This window comes from Triticum urartu, chromosome 4A (assembly GCF_056163025.1).
Source record: "Triticum urartu cultivar PI428250 chromosome 4A, HENAU_Tu73, whole genome shotgun sequence".
Lineage (NCBI taxonomy): Eukaryota > Viridiplantae > Streptophyta > Magnoliopsida > Poales > Poaceae > Triticum > Triticum urartu.
In genome coordinates this window covers 543,150,474-543,172,897 of record NC_141876.1, presented here as the reverse complement: position 1 = coordinate 543,172,897, position 22,424 = coordinate 543,150,474, and the positions used below count along the sequence as shown (strand labels likewise).

Below are 22,424 nucleotides of genomic sequence, written 5' to 3'. Positions count from 1 at the left end.
AAATAAATCACCACTTAGGTACTGTTGTGAACTTATACTTTATTTATATTGGTGTAATATTTACTATATTACGACTTCTCTATGGTTCATACCCTCCGATACTACTCATAGATTCATCAAAATAAGCAAACAACACATAGAAAACAGAATCTGTCAAAAAACAGAATAGTCTGTAGTAATCTGTAGGTTTCCAATACTTATGTAACTCCAAAAATACTGAGAAATTAGTAAATCCTAGGCAATTCGTTTATTAATATACTGCAAGTAGAATTGGTATTTTATCGCTCTCTGGTAAAAAATGAAAATTATCATCGTGAGCACATACTTTCTGTTTTTTACAGCAAGATCAAATAACAATCACCCAAGAAGATCCTAACACTAATTAAAACATAAAAACACAATCATAAAAGAAGATAGATGAATTATTTATTACTAAACAGGAGCAAAAAGCAAAGAACAAAAATAAAATTGGGTTGCCTCCCAACAAGCGCTATCGTTTAACGCCCCTAGATAGGCATGATGATTTCAATGATGCTCATATAAAAGACAAGAATTAAAACATAAAGAGAGCATCATGAAGAATATGACTAACACATTTAAGTCTAACCCTCTTCCTATGAATAGGTATTTTGTGAGCAAATAACTTATGGGAACAATAATCAACTAGCATAGGAAGGCAGAATAAGCATGACTTTAAAACTTTAAGCACATAGAGAGGAAACTTGATATTATTGCAATTCCTACAAGCATATATTCCTCCCTCATAATAATTTTCAGTAGCATCATGAATTAATTCAACAATATAATCATCACATAAATCACTCTTTTCATGAGTACCTAAGCATGGAATTTTTATTACTCTCCACATAAGCAAATTTCTTCTCATGAATAGTAGTGAGAGCAAACTCAACAAAATAACTATCATGGGATTGAAAATTGAAATCAAGATGACAAGTTTCATTGTTATCATTATTCTTTAAAGCATACGTGTCATCAGAATAATCATCATAGATAGGAGGCATGCTTTCATCATAATAAATTTGCACATCAAAACTTGAGGGAGAGAAAATATCATCTTCATCAAACATAGCATCCCCAAGCTTGTGGCTTTGCATATCATTAGCATCATGGATATTCAACGAATTCATACTAACAACATTGCAATCATGCTCATCATCCAAATATTTAGTGCCAAACATTTTAATGCATTCTTCTTCTAACACTTTGGCACAATTTTCCTTTCCATCATACTCACGAAAGATATTGAAAAGATGAAGCATATGAGGTACCCTCAATTCCATTTTTTGTAATTTTCTTTTATAAACTAAACTAGTGATAAAACAAGAAACTAAAAGATTCTATTGCAAGATCTAAAGATATACCTTCAAGCGCTAACCTCCCTGGCAACGGCGCCAGAAAAGAGCTTGATGTCTACTACACAACCTTCTTCTCGTAGACGTTGTTGGGCCTCCAAGTGCAGAGGTTTGTAGGACAGTAGCAAATTTCCCTCAAGTGGATGACCTAAGGTTTTATCAATCTGTGGGAGGCGTAGGATGAAGATGGTCTCTCTCAAGCAACCCTGCAACCAAATAACAAAGAGTCCCTCGTGTCCCCAACACACCCAATACAATGGTAAATTATATAGGTGCACTAGTTCGGCGAAGAGATGGTGATACAAGTGCAATATGGATAGTAGATAATGGTTTTTGTAATCTGAAAATATAAAAACAGCAAGGTAGCAAGTGATAAAAGTGAGCACAAATGGTATTGCAATGCTTTGGAACAAGGCCTAGGGTTCATACTTTCACTAGTGCAAGTTCTCTCAACAATAATAACATATTTGGATCATATAACTATCCCTCAACATGCAACAAAGAGTCACTCCAAAGTCACCAATAGCAGAGAACAAACGAAGAGATTATGGTAGGATACAAAACCACCTCAAAGTTATTCTTTCTGATCGATCTATTTAAGAGTATGTAGTAAAATAACATGAAGCTATTCTTTTCGTTCAATCTATCATAGAGTTCGTACTAGAATAACACCTTAAGACACAAATCAACCAAAACCCTAATGTTACCTAGATACTCCAATGTCACCTCAAGTATCCGTGGGTATGATTATACGATATGCATTACACAAGCTCAGATTCATCTATTCAAACCAACACAAAGTACTTCAAAGAGTGCCCCAAAGTTTCTATCGAAGAGTCAAGACGAAAACGTGTGCCAACCCCCATGCATAAGTTCACGAGGTCACTGAACTCGCAAGTTGATCACCAAAACATACATCAAGTGGATCACATGATATCCCATTGTCACCACAGATAAGCACGTGCAAGACATACATCAAGTGTTCTCAAATCCTTAAAGACTCAATCCAATAAGATAACTTCAAAGGGAAAACTCAATCCATTACAATAGAGTAGAGGGGGAGAAACATCATAAGATCCAACTATAATAGCAAACCTCGCGATACATCAAGATCGTACCACCTCAAGAACACGAGAGAGAGAGAGAGATCAAACATATAGCTACCGGTACATACCCTCAGGGATTCCCCCCCCCCTCCGGCAGGGTGCCGGAACGGGTCTAGATTGGTTTTCGGTGGCTACGGAGGCTTCTGGCGGCGGAACTCCCGATCTATTGTGCTCTCTGATGTTTTTAGGGTATATGGATATATATAGGCGAAAGAAGTCGGTCAGGGGAGCCATGAGGGTCGGGGTGTGCCTCCCTGCCTCGTGCCTCCCTTGAAGCTTCCCTGACGTCTACTCTAAGTCTCCTGGATTGCTTCCATTCCAAAAATAAGTTCCGTGAAGTTTTAGGTCAATTGGACTCTGTTTGATTTTCCTTTTCTGCGATACTCTAAAACAAGAAAAAAACAGAAACTGGCACTAGGCTCTAGGTTAATAGGTTAGTCCCAAAAATCATATAAAATAGCATATAAATGCATATAAAACATCCAAGGTTGATAATATAATAGCATGGAACAATCAAAAATTGTAGATACGTTGGAGACGTATCACCATGGAGTTGTGTTCTTTCTTCCTCTTGGCATAGACATCTATGTCATCCTCATGCTCTACAGGGGAATTGATCGGCTTGGCCCATTTAGCAACTTTTGATTGGTACCTTGTACCTTCAGACACCCAAACAATCCTTCCATCAGGATAGAAATGAGTTGTAGAATAGAATTGCATAATGAGCTCATCATTCCACTTGGTGAGTTTCTGACCCACAAAAGTGTCTACTCCACATAGTCTGAAACTTTCATGCACTCCTAGGAAGTGGTCTTCATTGTTGTCGATGTACTTCCAGTCTTCCCACTTCATATCACAGACAATAGGCTTCTTATCTAGCAGAATAGTCTCATAGAAGTCCCGCAGCTCCTTGGTGTGAAACCTATAATCCACAACAGTCCTTCTCCTCACATCATATGGATCTGATTCTCTCCATAATCTGAGACCTGCATCTTTTCTGGTTTTCATATTTGTTGCCACTGGATGACTGTCATCATGGTCAGGGATCTTGGGCTTTAGCTTCCTAAGCACTTGGGCTTCAGGATCTTCTTCTTCTTCTTCAATCTCAAGCACTGGGGCCTTGTTCTTTTCAGCAGATGGTATGTTCCTTATGCTCCTCTTTGGTGTAGTCTTGGGGGCTGGAGCAGAAGCTTTGGGGGCAGTCTTGGGCTTAGAAGGGGCAGCCCCAGACTTGATGGCATCCCCCATCAGCTTTTGAGCTTTAGGTGCTGGTGCAACATCCTCTTCCTCTTCTTCATCCTCATCAGAGGAGTGCTTCTCAAATTCTGCCATGGGATCCACTTTCTTGCACCATCTTCCTCTCTTCCTTTCCTTCTTCTTCTTGCCCTCACCAGCAGCCTCTCCACTAGTTGATTTGGAAGTTTCAAGAGTGGAGGCTCTGGCCTTTGACATGGGCACCCTCTTTGTAGGAGCCTTCTTGTTCAAACCAAGCTTTGTAGATGCAGGTGTGCCAAATTCCTTCTTGACAACCTTTTTCTTGGATCTGACCTCCTCCTCAGTAGCTACACAGTCTTCATCTTTAGAATAAAAAAATTTCTTTCTCATTTGCCTAGTAGCAGCCTTAGGCAGGTTGCTAGGAGTACTTCTGCTGCCTTCATCATAACTGCCAGAGGGACTAGTGCCCTCACTCAGATTCACCTGCTCTTCAGACCTGTTCTAGCTATCACTCTGATCTGACATGTCTGATACTGCAAATTGATTGTTGACCCTACAAATAGTTATAGATGAGATAGAGTGGATGAGCATCACAAAGTCCAGAGATTTTGCAAAACATATGAGTCGAAAAAATAGTATTAGTTTTCCACTGAAAGCATTTCGGAGCTACCGATTTGTTAAACTCGGTGACACTGAAGCAACTTTTGGAGTCTAAACTAGTGGAATCGGTCAAACCGAGACACAGTTCGGTGACTCCAAGATCGCTAGGGTTTCACTGAGAGTTGAACCCGGTCACACCGATTTGCAAGTTTCGGTCAGAATGAAAATTGCAAGTGTAATGGCCTAAGCCAAATCGGTGAGACCGATTTCCACAACTTACTCGGTCCGATATGAGTTCGGCGGAAACCTAACCCTAAATTTTCAAATCAAAACTAATCTAAATGAATTTTTTATTGGATAGATTGATCTCATACATGGTCAGAAACATGGCATTGACTTTGTGCTAAGAATCAGAGATGATGATAGCACAAAGGTTCGAACTCATACCCTAACTTGGCGATGAGCTCGCTATGGCAGCAATGGCGGTGTAGAATTCCGTTGAAGGCGACGAAGACCAACGGCAGGAGGTCGCTGGCGACGAGAGGACCATCTGGAGACCCGAGTCGGCAGAGCAGGATACGCGCGGGCGAATAGTTTTCCGAGAAATTTCCAAAATTTGACCCGGCGGTATATATATCCTGACCCCATCGACGTGACCGAGTGGAACAACTCGGTGTGACCGAATGGTTCTAATCGGTTGCACCGAGATTGAAAACCTAGATCAACTCAGTGAACTCGGTTTGACCGGAAAGGATGAATCGTCAGACCGAAATGCTCAAAGAGGTTTTGGAAGTTTAAGTCTATGGTGAATCGGTGACTCCGAGTGCTCCTCACCTAGAGGATTCGAATCTGACTTGATCAAACTTTGTGATGTAGCATGAATGGAGTTTGAGTCTAGAAAAGCATAGATAGATAGAGGAAGTTCTTAGGCATTCTTGTCCATCCATTTGGCAAGAGAAGAAGAGCCACACAATCAAGGCAACAAATGGATGTCCTAGAATGAGAAAAATATGCAATCAACATGCTCAGACAATAAAATGGCAAGTTAAATATGTGGCAAAATATGCACAAACACTCTAGCATCTATCAAGCAATTGGCGATGACTAGGTCATCTATATATGATTATATTGACTTAGGAGTCAACTGAGAACATTCGATCATAGGTCATACTCATCGTTTAAGCGCAAGCGGGGTTACCACTTTTATATAAAGCGTTGTTGTGTTCACACCTTTGGAGTTGCTTTAGCTCAATCCTTAGAGTAAATCTCCCCCTAGATGTGATATCCCCCATAATATGGATGAACTAACCTTGGGTTTTGTCGATGATGACTTCAGGTAGATGTTGAAGATGTGGATGCTCAATGTTGATGTAGATCATTTGGAGCAATCCATTGGAGTGAGTTGCACTTTCAATACCTACACGGGTTTGTCTCACAAGGAACAAACAAGGATATCCATAGACATAGAGTGAGGTTCACACAAGATGATGTCCATGAAAGCGTTAGGTTACCTTGTCCCTTGTCTTACCAACAAGAGGGTTTGTGACTCCTTGAACTAGTGCAAGATGTGAAACTTGTTTGCACTTGTTCTCACCAAAATGATATGAGTGAAGTATGTTGGCGGAGTCACCCTCAAGAACTCCCTAGTTCTTCTTCTTCTTCAGGATCCACATCAACTTGATGGGAATCCTTGGATTTGTAGTTGTACTCAATGAAGTAGAACTTGATGTAGTCTTGGGAACCCACTTGACCAAGGCCTTGGGAGCTTCTTCAAATGCATCAACCTCCTCTTAAAGCTTGTCCTTGCCTTTTTGCTTGTGGTCTTGTGATGGAAGATCATCTTGATCTTGTGTCCCCTTGAAATAAGTAGGGTCATACTTCTCTTGTTGAGGAAAAAACTTAATCTTGGGGTATTGATATTCTTCCCACTCAACTCCATTGGCATTGAACTTCCATTCAAAACCAACACCTTGATTCTTCCGGTGCCATCCTTGCTTGCGTACAATTTCCTCAAATTTCTTACTTCCGGCAAGGCTCTTGTAAACACCTTTCTCTATAATTCCCTTCAATAAGCTATTTTATTGCTCAAGTGTAACTTGGCTAAGAGAATCATTGGTGGAATCAAGAGAACTACTAGAAGGAACAACATTGGATTTAACATGATTATTGTTACTACTAGAAGAAGAATCTTTCTTTTTCTTGTTACTAGATTTTACTTGTGGCATGCAAGTAGACAAGAGTAAACGCTTGGCAATGTAAGAAGAACTTTTGTTACAAAGATCATCATTCATTGCCTTTAAGAACCCATGCTCTTGCTCAAGGTTGAGCTTTTCAAAGCGTAGCTTCTGATCATGAGTCTTTAAAAGCTCTCGATGATCTTCCAATGTAGTTTCATGAGCTAACTTAAGAGTGTTTATTTCTTTAGTTAGACGCTCAATCTCCTTCTTATCATCGTCATTCATTTTATCTTGATTAGCATGATTAATAGCAAGTTCATCATAGTTCTCATCACTAGAGTTCTCAACAAGTAAATCATCATCACCTAGCAAATCATCTTCATCACTATTGAAATCAACATACTCGGGGTGTGATACCTTTGGGCCTTTAGCCATGAAGCATATTCCAATTCCTTCATTTGGTGAGTCAAATATGTCATAGGAGTTGGTTGACACAAGTGCTAGACCGGCAACACCTTCATCTTGAGTATATTCGGGGTCGGAGTGATAACTTCTCTCGGAGTGATGGTCAGAGTCGGAGCCGGATACCCATTCACCAACATGAGCTTGATGTCTTCGTTTTGTATAGCTCCTTTATGACTTGTCCTTCCTTTCCAAATCCTTGCTTCTGCGAGAGGTTCTTTGTTCATAATGATAATCTCTACTCCTTATCTCTCTTGGAGGTGATTCTTCTCTTCTTTTGTAGGGAGCCGTACACTCATTGGAGTAGTGTCCGGGTCTTCCACAATTGTAGCAATTACGCTCACGACTAGAAGATCTTTTGTCATTGTAGGACCTTGACTTGGAACGTCTTTCCTTGCTTCTACTCTTGTAGAACTTGTTGAAATTCTTCACCATTAGGCTCAATTCCTCATTGAAGGCTTGTTTCTCACTTGATGATGTAGGAGCATCACATGAGGCTTTGTAAGCACCACTCGACTTGTTGTGAAGCTCTTCTTTATCCTTGAGTGACATCTCATGAGCAACAATTCTTCCAATGACTTCTGTTGGCTTCAGATCTTTGTAGTCGGGCATCATATGGATCAATGTGCACACGGTATCATATTTTCCATCCAAGGATCTTAGGATATTCTTGATGATGAATTTGTTGGTCATCTCTTCACTTCCTAAGCCGGCAATCTCATTTGTGATGAGAGCAAGCCTAGAGTACATTTCAGCGACACCTTCACCATCCTTCATTTTGAACTTGTCAAGCTGACTTTGAAGCACATCCAATTTGGATTCCTTGACGGAGTCGGTACCTTCGTGCATATCAATCAAAGTATCCTAAATTTCCTTTGCATTCTCAAGACGGCTGATTTTGTTGAATTCTTCTGGGCACAATCCGTTGAAGAGGATACCGCAAGCTTGAGCATTGTATTGTAGCATCTTCAACTCTTCTGCGGTAGCTTCACGGTTTGGTTCTCTCCCATCAAAGAATTCACCTTGCAAGCTAATACACACAATAGCCCAAAACGGCGGGGTTATGTCTGTGACGCCCCAAGACCGGAGCTTCAGGTGCCTTCCATGATTTCTGAGTTTCATCGTGTGGTTTGTTTGGTTTGTTGCATTCATCATTGCATCATGTGCATTGCATCATGTCATCATGCAACCCGTTTTAAAACTCAACTAGATAAATTGTATGGATCTTCGGTCCATTTAAACCGAGGGAATTCACATGGTGAGTTCTCTTTATAACATATCCGCCTGATATTAGGGAGGTATATTAAATATTCCATTTTCGGAATCACCCATAGCACACGTGCAAAATATTTTCCATGTCTATTCCTCTTCGAGTTTGACCTTCAAACCTTGCCAATATTTCTCATCTCTTTTATCGAGGCTCCTCTAAAAATCTCAGCCCATTTAGAGTCCTTTCGAATGGGTTTCAAAATTCAAACATGTTGAATTAAATTCAACATGTGCGAATCTATTGTTCTCCAAAAATCCTCTTGCCATTTTATTTAAATTCCTCACATTTTTGTGAGTCCAGGAAAATTGTCCTCCTGCTCAAATTCTTTTCCCTAATCCCCCTTCTTTTTCCTTTCTCTCTATTTCTTTTCGGTTAAAGAAGAAAGAGAGGAGAGAGGAGCCCAACAGCCCAGCAGACTCCTAGTTTTTTTTCTTTCCTCTCCCCACCTAATTGGCACCAAGGCCCCGCCGCCGGCTTCCCTAGGCCCATCTCCCGCAGCCCACCTACTCTAACCCTAGCGCAGCTGAAACCCTCTCCCTCTCCCTCGCTCCACCAGAGATAGCGAGCGCTGCTCCCTCGCTCGAACCCCCCTCCATCTCTCGATCCCCCTCTCATTCCTACCGCGTGCCGCCTCCCTTCGTCCTTCCTCCAGCGCCACATCCTGCCCTTTCCCTTCGTCTCTCTCTCTCGATCCCACCTCGCTCTAGCCACCCCCGCAGCAGAGCACCACGAGCGATGTCTCCTGCCGCGAGCCCCAGCGCCAGCCTCGACGTCCTCCCTGCCACTCCGTGAGCTCGCCTGCACGCACGACCATGGCACCACGCGGCCATGGCATCACCGCGCCCTAAAGCACCTCGTCTCCCGCAGCCGGTCCAGGACCTCCTCGCCGCCTCCTCGTCTACCCGTCGCCACTGACTCGTTAGCTCCGTCGCCAGGGGAGGAGCCCCTCGACACTGTCAGCAACCCTGTAGGCATCGACACTGAAGACACACTAGAGAGCACTGTAGCAGATCAAGGCATTACCGACAACAGGAAGCAAGATGCGGAGCCCACACTACGGCCCAAGTCTTCACGGCCCAAGAATCTTCCCCGGTGGCTTGCAGGCCCAAACTGGGCCCATTGATCGGGTGTAACGTTAAATAGACGTCTCTCTCCCTCGAGAGGGGTTGGCTAGGATTTGGACGGCTAAGGCCGGTGGCTTGTATCGGATAGAGGTGTGGGAGGTTGGGTGGTTCCTCTACCGAAATTCAAATTACTAGTTCGATTCATACAATTCCATGGCGAGCGTGAGCAATTCCGGCGAGTAGATTACATCTGGTATCAGAGCCTCCGTCCTGGAGCTACCAATCCACCCCCACCGCACGCGCTACAGCGACTGACGGCGACGCCATGCGATGGAGGAACTCAGCCCCGAGAGCCGCTCCGTCTACGAGCTTCTTCGTCACGAGTTCGCCGACGACCTGGATAAGCTGAAGACTCAAGGTGAGACGCTCCTCCAGTCCATGATCAAAATTATCGACGCGAACAACACCACCCTCGACAAGCTCATGACCGCGCAGGCGGACCGCATCCGGGACGAAATCGCCCTCGAGCTGGAGCAATTGAGGACGAATCTGTACAAGCACGAGGAGACTGAGCCGGATCCGAAGGCCGACTCCGGCCAAGACTCGCGCGGTGCTGGGCGAGGACATGGATGCATGACCAACGCCCTTGGCTTCGACAACGAACACCGGGGGAAGGCACATAATGTTTATGTACCTCCTCTGGTCAGAGGTGCGTGTGATTCACTACAGTCCCCCCGAATTTTTTCGCCCCATGAATTTCAGTCTGTGGATGCTTCTGATCATTCATCCTTTTCTTCTCAACTGGAAATGCCCAAATTCGATGGCTCCAATCCCCGTCTCTGGCAAAATCGGTGTGAGGACCAGTTTCGCCTATGGAACACACCACAACACCGATGGATTTCCCTGGCAACAACTCAGTTTGAAGGCACGGCAACCAGATGGTTGGAGTCTGTTCAGCGACGCATGCCAAATTCATCTTGGACTGAATTTTGTAGTGCTTTGCAGAGCAGGTTTGGTCGCAACCAGCATCAGACGCTTCTCAGAAAACTGTTCCGCATCGCTCAGGACAGCACTGTGGAGGATTATGTTGAATGTTTTGCAGAGCTTTATGATCAGTTAACAGCATATGAGGACGCTCCAAACTCCCTCCATTACACTACCAGGTTTCTGGATGGGTTGAAACCCGGAGTTCGGATAGCTGTTGCATTACAGAAACCCAAAGACCTTGATGCAGCCTATGAACTGGCATTGCTGCATGAGAAATTGGGGGAAACTCTCAGTAATTCATCAGGTTCAGTGTCTAGGAGAAGTACTATTGTTCCTTCTTATGGCAACAGTAAGGGCAGGCCACCAGAGGAGAAGAAGGACACTGATAAAAGTACTCCAACTGAGGATAAATGGTTAGCTCTAAGAAACTACAGGAAATCTAAGGGTTTGTGTTTCGTGTGTGGAGAGAAGTGGGCAAAGGATCATGTCTGCAAGTCTACAGTTCAGCTGCATTTTGTGCAAAAAATGATTGAACAAATGCAGTCCAGTTACAATGAAGAGTCTGAATCTGATAATGATCAACAGTCAGTTTCCTCAGTCCACACTATCAAGTTGTCTGCAGCAGCTTTGGGCAGGGAACCAGAGGCACCAGTGCTGCAACTGGAAGTCATACTACAAGGCCAAGTACTGCAATTCCTAGTAGATTCTGGAAGTACACATTCCTTCTTGGATGCCAAGTATTCTTCTATTCAGGGTGTTTCTCCTATCAAACCTATCACAGTTACTATTGCAGGTGGAACAACAATCCAGTGTCTGCATCAGATAAATGACTGTAACTGGCAATGCAATGGCCATGGGTTTTCCTCTGATTTCATATTATTGCAGTTACAAACCTATGATGGAATACTGGGATTGGATTGGCTTGCACAACATAGTCCAATGTATGTTGATTGGGTAGAAAGGTGGATGTCATTTACTAAGGAGGGCCAAACTGTCACGCTGCAAGGAATTTCTTCTGAAGAATCTAGTTATACTTGTGTAGCTCTTTCTGCTATTCAGATGGGAGAATTAGATCCAATACCTCCAGAGATGCAATTGCTTGTAGAGGAATTTGCTGATGTTTTTGCTACACCAACTGAGCTTCCTCCCAGAAGGCATTGTGATCATAAAATTCCTCTTATTCCAAGGGCAAGACCCATATCCATGAGACCTTATAGAATTGTGCCACAACTCAAGGATGAGCTGGAGAAACAAATTAAAGAAATGCTCAAAGCTGGAATAATCAGGCCTAGCAACAGTCCATTTTCCTCTCCAATACTACTAGTCAAGAAAAAAGGTGGAGAGTGGAGGCTGGTGATTGATTACAGAAAGTTAAATGCCATCACTCTTAAGGGCAAGTTTCCCCTGCCAGTTATTGATGAGTTGCTAGATGAGTTGTCACGAGCTGCTTGGTTTACTAAACTGGATTTAAGAGCAGGTTATCATCAAATCCGACTAGCCCCGGGAGAAGAATATAAAACTGCTTTCCAAACCCATGATGGTCATTATGAATTCACTGTATTGGCCATGGGGCTTGCTGGAGGACCTGGCACTTTCCAGGGGGCTATGAATACTACACTCACTCCTACTAACAGGAAAACTACTCTCTGTTTCTTTGATGATATAATGGTTTTTAGCAAAACATATGCAGAGCACTTGAAACATGTCAGAGAGGTGCTCTGTCTTTTGAGAGCTGATCAATGGAAGGTTAAACTCACTAAGTGTGCTTTTGCCCAACAAAAGATTAATTATCTGGGTCACACCATTAGTGCTGAGGGAGTTTCAACAGATCCTACCAAGGTAGAGACAGTTCAGAACTGGCCTACTCCTAGCAATGTCAAGGAAGTCAGAGGATTCTTAGGGCTCAGTGGATATTATAGGAAGTTTATTAAACAGTATGGTATTATTAGCAGGCCCCTGACAGATCTGTTAAAGAAGGGGGTTCCTTTTTTGTGGACTTTTGTTACTGATGTAGCCTTCAATACACTCAAGCAGGCCCTAATGGAAGCACCAGTACTGGCATTGCCACAATTTGATAAGCCTTTTGTGATTGAAACAGATGCATGCGACACTGGAATAGGAGCTGTTTTAATGCAAGAAGGACATCCACTGGCTTATGTAAGCAAAGCTCTTGGGCCTAAAAATAGAGCACTGTCAGTGTATGAGAAGGAGTATATGGCTATTCTATTAGTTGTAGAGCAATGGAGGTCTTATCTTCCAATGCAGCAGTTTACTATTAAAACTGATCAAAGGAGTTTGATACACTTGCAAAATCAGAAGTTGCACGCTGTCTGGCAATAGAAAGCTCTCACAAAATTAATGGGAATGAACTATCAAATTGTTTACAAGAAAGGGATTGACAACACTGCAGCTGATGCACTTTCTAGGAAACCACACCCTCAAGTTTTTCACATATCCAGAGCTCAACCAGTATGGCTAGAGGAAATTGTTAACAGTTATGCTCATGATGACAAGATTACTGAAATTTTGTAGCAACTGTCTGTGGACCCAGCTGCTAAACCTAACTATCATCTTGTGCATGGTCTCTTGAGGTATAAAGGTTGTATTGGGATTGGCAACAACCTGGAACTGCAGCATAAGATCTTTTCTGCATTCCATGACAGTCCTGTAGGAGGACATTCAGGGTTTCCAGTTACTTACAACAGGATCCATTCCCTGTTCCGTTGGTCTGGCATGAAAGCTTTTATCAGGAACAAGGTGCAATCTTGCATGGTTTGTCAACAAGCTAAAGCTGAACGAGTACATATTCCAGGTCTTCTTTCTCCATTGCCTGTTCCTAAACGAGCTTGGGAAACTGTTACTATGGATTTCATTACTGGGTTGCCAGTTTCTTGCCAGTTTGATTGCATCCTGTTGGTTATTGACAAATTCACCAAATATGGCCATTTCATGGCTCTGCGACACCCTTTACTGCTCAAAAGGTTGCAGAGATTTTCCTGGATAATGTTTACAAACTACATGGTATGCCTGAACTCATTGTCTCTGACAGGGATCCTATTTTTACCAGTAACTTCTGGCAGACTTTTATTAACAAAACTGGAACTCACTTGAATATGAGCTCGGCTTATCATCCAGCTACTAATGGATAGACTGAGTGAGTTAATCAGCAGGTGGAGTGCTATTTGCGGAGTTTCATCAGTTCTCACCCTACTAAATGGAGTAAATGGTTGTCGCTCTGTGAGTTTTGGTACAACACCAATTGGCATTTTGCTGTGGGGAAATCACCATTTGAAGTTTTGTATGGACAACCTCCCAGGTATTTTGGTATTTCTCCATCAGACACAATTCCTCCCTTGGACATTCAATAGTGGTTGCAAGATCGACAGGTTGTAGTCGAGTCTGTCCGGCAACACTTGCTGTGAACTCAACGGAGAATGAAACAGTTAGCAGATAAACACAGGACTGAGAGAGTTTTTGATGTGGGCGAGCTGGTTTTCCTTTAGTTGCAACCTTATGTCCAGTCTTCAGTGGTACACCGAGCAAATCATAAGTTGGCTTACAAGTTAGAACTTCCGGAGGGCAGCAGGATACACCCAGTCTTCCATGTCTCACAGCTGAAGAAAGTGGTTGCACCGACCTGTCCTATATCAAGCACGTTACCCTCTGTTAACTCTCATTTGCAGATTCCTGTCCGTGTGCTTCAGAAGCGTGTGCGGCAGAAGGGCAAGCGCACCATCGCATAAGGGTTGATCCTGTGGAGCGATTCTACTCCTGAAGCTGCAACATGAGAGAACCTGGAATCACTCAAGCAACAATTCCCTCGGGCTCCGGCTTGGGGTCAAGCCATTTCTCAACGGAGGGGGGATGTCAGCAACCCTGTAGGCATCGACACTGAAGACACACTAGAGAGCACTGTAGCAGATCAAGGCGTTGCCGACAATAGGAAGCAAGATGCGGAGCCCGCGCTACGGCCCAAGTCTTCACGGCCCAAGAATCTTCCCCAGTGGCTTGCAGGCCCGAACTGGGCCTGTTGATCGGGTGTAACGTTAAATAGACGTCTCTCTCCCTCAAGAGGGGTTGGCTAGGATTTGGACGGCTGAGGCCGTGGCTTGTATCGGATAGAGGTGCGGGAGGTTGGGTGGTTCCTCTACCGAAATTCAAATTACTAGTTCGATTCATACAATTCCATGGCGAGCGTGAGCAATTCCGGCGAGTAGCTCACAACCCGTCCCCTTCGACCCCGACTCCAGCGAGTGCCGCCCCGTCGACTCTCCAGCCGCCCCCTGCAGCTCCTCCTCCACCTCGCGTGCGACCTCCCCTGCTGCTGATGCTCAGCTCCACCGCACCTCTTTCCGTTCCCTGCACCGCTGCATCACCGGAACAACACCCACTCCTCTGCTTCAGGTCCGGGCGTCCCGCGGCCGACGCCCGTGCATCACGCCAAGTACCTACACCACGCCCTTGATTCCAGCAAGGCCCTGCTGCTGCCGTGGTTTTCCCGTGACAAATGAAACGGGCACGCCGCCTCCCCGCCATGGTGTCGCGCCCCTGTTCATCGTCCTTGTCACCGCGACCCCTTTGTTGGCCGCCAAGACCGCCTATTGCTACTTTGTTTTGGTTCGCCAAGTTCCGCACCGACACATCTTCACGGTCGATTACGTTTTGCTATCCCGACTGGAACCATCAAGTACTCGAGACACAATGGCGCCAAGTACCAATACAAACGACTACCATCGAAGTGTACGACTACACGACGCCCATCAAGTTTGACGACGCTCGCCGCCCGAATGACTACCGTCGACGCGTACCTCTCCGTCGCCGTGGGTTTCGTCAAGTTCAACAGTGAACCCTGGAGCCCTCGGATCCGTCAAGTTCGTCTACACAACATGTACCGTCGACCCTCGAAGACCCGTGGATGTCAAGTTCCTTGTTTTGACCCCGAACACCTACGGAGTGTGAACATCTACGAAGCGAGAACGACTACTTCCACTACCGCCGTCGCAAGAACGCCTACTTCCCTCTACGAACTTGATCCGTTCCGATAATGCACACTTAGAAAGGTATAACCCCGAGACGACTGCCCGTGAACGAATGCATGTGTTGTATGAGATGCATGTTTGGATGTTGTATCCTCCCGGGAACGTTAGTTGTTTTCACTCGCTTGGCACCGTCGTCGACCCATGGGAATCCGGTATCCGAGATCACCCCACCATCCTTGCATGACACGCTCCTGTCGCCATTTCTTTTGCCCTGGCATGTCAATCGAGTTACCGGAATTGGAACGTTGTTGTGGCACCGTATTTGCTATCGTTTCCGTGGCACCCTTTTTCTTTCCACCACGGTGACAAATGCTTCATAATACTCTTGTCAACTTTTAATAAAAATTGCATAAACTTGCACATGTCATCCGCATCATGATAACAACAATTAAAATGTTTAAAGTTGTTGTTTGCATTAAATTGCTAAATGCATATGGGGATTTACCAGAATTGTTGTTTGTTCCAGCCTCATTTAAACTTGTTTAGATAGAGGTTTTACTTTTGCTTCTTCCCTTGCCATGTTTAACAACATTTAATATTGTTGGGTACCTAAACGGGAGAGAACTAAATAATTGATGTGGTGTTCCGTCAATATGTTGCATATTGAGCTCCACTTAATTTGTAATTTTGGTTGTTGCACTTTGCCATGTCATGCATATTTAAACCGGACATGCATCATACTTGGTTGTGCATCATGCCATGCTTATGTGATGGTTGTTTACTATGTTGTTTGGTTCTTTCCGGTGTTGCTTCTTCAGGTTAGTTCCGATAACATCGCGTTTGTGAGGATCCGTTCGACTTCGTACGTTTGTCTTCTTCATGGACTCGTTCTTCTTCCTTGCGGGATCTCAGGCAAGATGACCATACCCTCGAAATCACTTCTATCTTTGCTTGCTAGTTGCTCGCTCTATTGCTATGCCGCGATACCTACCACTTGCTATATCATGCCTCCCATATTGCCATGTCAAGCCTCTAACCCACCTTTTCTAGCAAACCGTTGTTTGGCTATGTTACCGCTTTGCTCAGCCCCTCTTATAGCGTTGCTAGTTGCAAGTGAAGATGGAGTTTGTTCCATGGTGGAACATGGTTATGTTGGGATATCACAATATCTCTTATTTAATTAATGCATCTATATACTTGGTAAAGGGTGGAAGGCTCGGCCTTATGCCTGGTGTTTTGTTCCACTCTTGCCGCCCTAGTTTCCGTCATACTGGTGTTATGTTCCTTGATTTTGCGTTCCTTACGCGGTTGGGTTATAATGGGAACCCCTTGATAGTTCGCCTTGAATAAAACTCCTCCAGCAAGGCCCAACCTTGGTTTTACCATTTGCCACGTAAGCCTTTTTCCCTTGGGTTCTGCAGACTCAAGGGTCATCTTTATTTTAAACCCCCGGGCCAGTGCTCCTCTGAGTGTTGGTCCAAACTAGAGCACCGTGCAGGGCCGTCCCTTGGCAATTTGGGTTACGTTGGCTCATGTACGCTTAGCTTATCCGATGTGCCCTGAGAACGAGATATGTGCAGCTTCTATCGGGATTTATTAGCACAGCGGGTGGTCTTGCTGGTCTTGTTTTACCATTGTCGAAATGTCTTGTAACCGGGATTCCTAGTCTAACCGGGTCTTCCTAGGAGAAGGAATATCCTTCGTTGACCGTGAGAGCTTGTGATGGGCTAAGTTGGGACACCCCTGTGGGGTTTTGAACTTTCGAAAGCCGTGCCCGTGGTTATGGGCAGATGGGAATTTGTTAATGTCCGGTTGTAGAAAACTTGACACCTAACTTAATTAAATTGCATCAACCGCGTGTGTAGCTGTGATGGTCTCTTTCTGGCGGAGTCCGGGAAGTGAACACGGTTTTGGTGTTATGCTTGTGCGTAAGTAGCTTTCAGGATCACTTCTTGATCACTTCTAGTTCACGACCGTTGCATTGCTTCTCTTCTCGCTCCTATTTGCGTATGTTAGCCACCATATATGCTAGTGCTTGCTGCAGCTCCACCTCACTACCCTTTCCTACCCATAAGCTTAAATAGTCTTGATCTCGTGGGTGTGGGATTGCTGAGTCCTTGTGACTCACAGATACTTCCAAACAGTTGCAGGTGCCGATGATACCAGTGCAGATGATGCAACTGAGCTCAAGTGGGAGCTCGATGAAGATCTAGTTCGTTGTGTTGTTTCGTTTCCTATTGATAAGTAGTGGAGCCCAGTCGGGTTGATCGGGGATCTAGCATTAGGGGTTGTCTTTCTTTATTTGGTTCCGTAGTCGGACCTTGATTTTATTCTGGATGATGTAATGCTATATTTATGTATTGTGTGAAGTGGCGATTGTAAGCCAACTCTTTATCCCTTTCTTATTCAGTACATGGGATGTGTAAAGATTACCCCTCTTGCGACATGCCTACTATGCGGTTATGCCTCTAAGTCGTGCTCCGACACGTGGGAGATATAGCCGCGTAGTGGGTGTTACAATGTCCAAGAATATGCATTTTCATCTTATGCTTCCAACTAGAAAAATTAGTACCATCAAAGTAAGGACCTCTATGGTGGTAATTTCCCTTGCTAGACGCCATACTCTCCTAGGTTGTGAAACCAAGGCTATGATCACAAAACCTATGGAAATCAAGGCAAATGGAGACCAAAGCTCCGATACCACTTGCAGGATCGAAAGTATGTCTAGAGGGGGAGGGGGTGATTACACTACTTGACCAAATAAAAATCTAGCCTTTTCACAATTTTAAGTCTTGGTAGATTTTAGCAACTTATCATAAGTCAAGCAATCAACCTACACATGCAAGTCTAAGAGTATAGCAGCGCAATGTAAATCATAACATATGAAGGTAAAGGGGAGGAGTTTGGAGGGAGCAAATGCAATGTAGACATGGAGATTTTTGGTGTGGTTCCGATAGGTGGTGATATCGTACATCCACGTTGATGGAGACTTCATCCCACGAAGGGTAACGACCGCGCGAGTCCACGGAGGGCTCCACCCACGAAGGGTCCACGAAGAAGCAACCTTGTCTATCTCACCATGGCCATCGCCCAGGAAGGACTTGCCTCACTTGGGTAGATCTTCACGAAGTAGGCGATCTCCTTGCCCTTACAAACTCCTTGGTTCAACTCCATAATCTTGACGGAGGCTCCCAAGTGACACCTAACCAATCTAGGAGACACCACTCTCCAAAAGGTAATAAATGGTGTGTTGATGATGAACTCCTTTCTCTTGTGCTTCAAATCATAGTCTGCCCAACACTCAACTCTCTCTCACAGATTTAGATTTGGTGGAAAGATGATTTGAGTGGAAAGCAACTTGGGGAAGGCTAGAGATCAAGATTCTTGTGGTTGGATTGGAATATCTTGGTCTCAACACATGAGTAGGTGGTTCTCTCTCAGAAAATGAATGCTCGAAGTGTAGGCACGTTCTAATGGATCTCTCCATGAATGGAGGAATGGTGGAGGGGTATATATAGCCTCCACAGAAAATCTAACCGTTACACACAATTTACCAAACTCGGCGGGACCGAATACTCAAACTCGATCAGACCGATTTAGTTCAAAATGTGAATGTTAGGATTTTTGGTGGGACCGACATGTCAAATCGGTGGGACCGATTTCATTAGGATTAGGGCATAACATAATCTCGGTGAGACCGATCACATAAACTCGGTGAGACCAATTTCTGTAATAGGCAAACAGAGAGTTGGTTATGCAAACTCAGTGGGACCGAAACGTTATGAAAAGGAAACAGAGAGTTGCATTGCGAACTCGGTGGGACCGATCGCTCATCTCTGTTAGACCAAAATGTTACAAAGGGAAACAGAGAGTTTGGAATCCCATCTCGGTTAGACCAAGATCCCTATCGGTGAGACCGAACTGATTAGGGTTTCTAGCAATGGCTATGTCAAATGAACTCGGTGGCGCTAGATAGATCAAATCAGTGGGGCCAAGTTTGACTTTTGGTTTGGGACATATGTGGAAATGAGAAAGTGGTTGAGGGCTTTTGGAGCATATCTCTAAGCATTTTGAGCAAGCAAGCCATTAAGCAACACCTCATCCCCTTTTAATAGTATTGGCTTTTCCTATGGACTCAATGTGATCTTGGATCACTAAAATAAAAATGTAGAGTCTTGATCTTGAGCCAATATGTGTCCTTAGCATTTTGAGGGGTCCACATTCCTAGCATTAGTTCAATGAGCTATATGTTGTTACGAATTACCAAAACCACCCAGGAATAGTTGCACTTTTAGGTTCGACACTCTTACTTATCGAAAAGAGCTACAACTGATCCCCTATAGTTGTTGGTCATCAAGGCTATTTTCTAGCACCGTTGCCGGGGAGTGAAGCGCCTTTGGTAAGTGGAATTTGGTAAGGAAACATTTATATAGTGTGCTGAAATTTATTGTTAGTTGTTACTATGGAAAACAATCCTTTGAGGGGTTTGTTCGGGGTATATTCACCTCGACCGGAACCACAATTAGCTACCCCTCAACCTACTGCACCTACTGAAAATATTGAATATGAAATTCCTTCGGGTATGATAGAACAACTGCTAGATAATCCTTATGCAGGAGATGGAACCAAATATCCTGATATGCACAGGCTCACCATCATAGAAGGATGATCGAGTCTCCGGGATCCTCGAATCTGCAGCCAAACTCATCCTCTTGAATCTATATTCATACTCACAGTTTTGATTTTGCAGGTCATAAATCTGGGCTTGGAGATGCTCGATTTTCTCGTGAAGCTTGAAGATGGTCTCCCCGATGTTCCTGGCATCTAGCTTGGTGTTGTTGGTGAACTCCGTGATCATTATGTGGTTGGCGTCGAGTCCACGTTCCACCATCTCCTGGCACTTGAAAACTTGTTGCTCCATTGCTTCGAGTCTTGTCTCCATGCGTCTGGTCCTCCTTGGTCCCTCAACATCGCGGATGTGCAGCAACCCCTCACGCATCTCAATGGTTTGAGGGTGTTGCAGCATCTCCGCGAGGTAGGGGTTGATGACCTTCTCGAAGAACTTGTCCTTGGGGGCACTTGAAGATGTCATGGCGATCTAGATCAAACAGCTCGAAACAAAGACAGAAGATATTTGTGTAATACGGTGGTCAAAACCTTCGGGAGATTATATAATGAACTTTTATTGACCAAAAGAAGTATCGTGCAAGAAAACGGAGTCCGGAGGGCACACGAGGTGCCCATGAGGCAGGGGGCGCGCCCAGGGGGTAGGGTGCGCCCTCCACCCTCGTGGAAGCCCCGTGTCCTTTCCAGACTGCTTCTTATTTTCCTATTTTCTTAAATATTCCGAAACAGAGAAAAATTGCTATTAGAACTGTTTTGGAGTCGGTTTACTTACCGTACCACATACCTCTTCCTTTTCGGAGGCTAAAATGTTCTGGAAGGTGTCCCTTATATACTCCTCCGGGGTTACGGTTTCAATAACATTAGTTTCAACATTTATAGGGTTACCCGTGATATAATGTTTGATTCTTTGACCGTTTACCACCCTTGGAATTGTGCCTTCGAAGTTGTTGATTTTATGGCACCGGAATGATAGGCCTCCTCGATAACGTAAGGACCTTCCCATTTAGAGAGGAGTTTTCCTGCAAAAAATCTTAAACGAGAGTTGTATAGCAATACATAATCACCTACATTAAACTCATGTTTTTGTATCCTTTTGTCATGCCATCTTTTAACTTTTTCTTTAAACAGTTTGGCATTCTCATAGGCCTGGGTTCTCCATTCATCAAGTGAGCTAATGTCAAATAGTCTCTTCTCACCAGCAAGTTTGAAGTCATAATTGAGCTCTTTAATGGCCCAATATGCCTTATGTTCTAGTTTGAGAGGTAAGTGACATGCTTTTCCATAAACCATTTTGTATGGAGACATACCCATAGGATTTTTATATGTAGTTCTATAGGCCCATAATGCATCATCAAGTTTCTTAGACCAATTCTTTATAGATCTATTAATAGTCTTTTGCAAAATTAATTTAAGCTCTCTATTACTCAGTTCTACTTGACCACTAGACTGTGGGTGATATGGAGATGCAATTCTATGATTAACATCATACTTAGCAAGCATCTTACGAAAAGCACCATGAATACAATGTGAACCACCACCAGTCATTAAATATCTCGGGACTCCAAACCTCGAAAAAATAACTTCTTTAAGCATCTTAATAGAAGTGTTATGATCAGCACGGTTCCATATAATCAAAGTCCCAAACATCAAATGGTTCAATAACAAGTGAATAATTCATAGGCATTTCTTGATGTCTACTAATATTACCAATTCTTTGACATTCATCACAAGATAAGACAAACTTACGGGCATCCTTGAAGAGAGTAGGCCAATAAAAACCAGATTACAATACCTTATGTGCAGTTCTATCTCCAGCATGGTGTCCTCCATAAGCCTCGGAGTGACACTTGCGTAGGATCTGTTCCTGTTCATGTTCAGGTACACAACGTCTAATAACACCATCTACTCCTTCTTTATAAAGGTGTGGGTCATCCCAGAAGTAATGTCTTAAATCATAGAAAAACTTTTTCTTTTGTTGGTATGTGAAACTAGGTGGTATAAATTTAGCAACAATGTAATTAGCATAATCAGCATACCATGGAGCAGTACGAGAAGCATTTATGACAGCTAATTGTTCATCAGGAAAGCTATCATCTATAGGTAGTGGGTCGTCAAGAACATTCTCTAACCTAGACAAGTTGTCTGCAACGGGGTTCTCAGCTCCCTTTCTATCAATAATATGCAAAACAAATTCTTGTAATAAGAGAACCCATCTAATAAGTCTAGGTGTAGCATCTTTCGTTTCCATAAGATATTTAATAGCAACATGATCAGTGTGAACAGTTACTTTAGAATCAACAATATAAGGTCTGAACTTCTCACAAGCAAATATAACTCCTAAGAATTCTTTTTCAGTAGTAGCATAATTTCTCTGGGCACTGTCTAGAGTTTTACTAGCATATTGGATAACATTTAATTTCTTATCAACTCTTTGTCCTAAAACAACACCTACAACATAATCACTAGCATCACACATAATTTCAAAGAGTAAATTCCAATCAGGAGGCTGAACAATAGGTGCAGAAATCAAAGCTTTCTTAAGTATTTCAAATGCTTCTACACAAT

At 43.7% G+C, this 22,424-nt stretch overlaps 1 protein-coding gene across 1 annotated transcript; it reads left to right on the top strand.

Moving 5' to 3' along the window:
- Positions 1–9,597: 9,597 nt before the first annotated feature.
- Positions 9,598–13,997, top strand: LOC147976508 (uncharacterized). The gene is made up of 3 exons (XM_087520885.1): positions 9,598–12,411; positions 12,787–13,026; positions 13,938–13,997. Exons 1-3 carry the CDS (start codon positions 9,598–9,600, stop codon positions 13,995–13,997), a joined length of 3,114 nt encoding a protein of 1,037 aa, XP_087377011.1.
- The last annotated feature ends 8,427 nt before the right edge of the window (positions 13,998–22,424 follow it).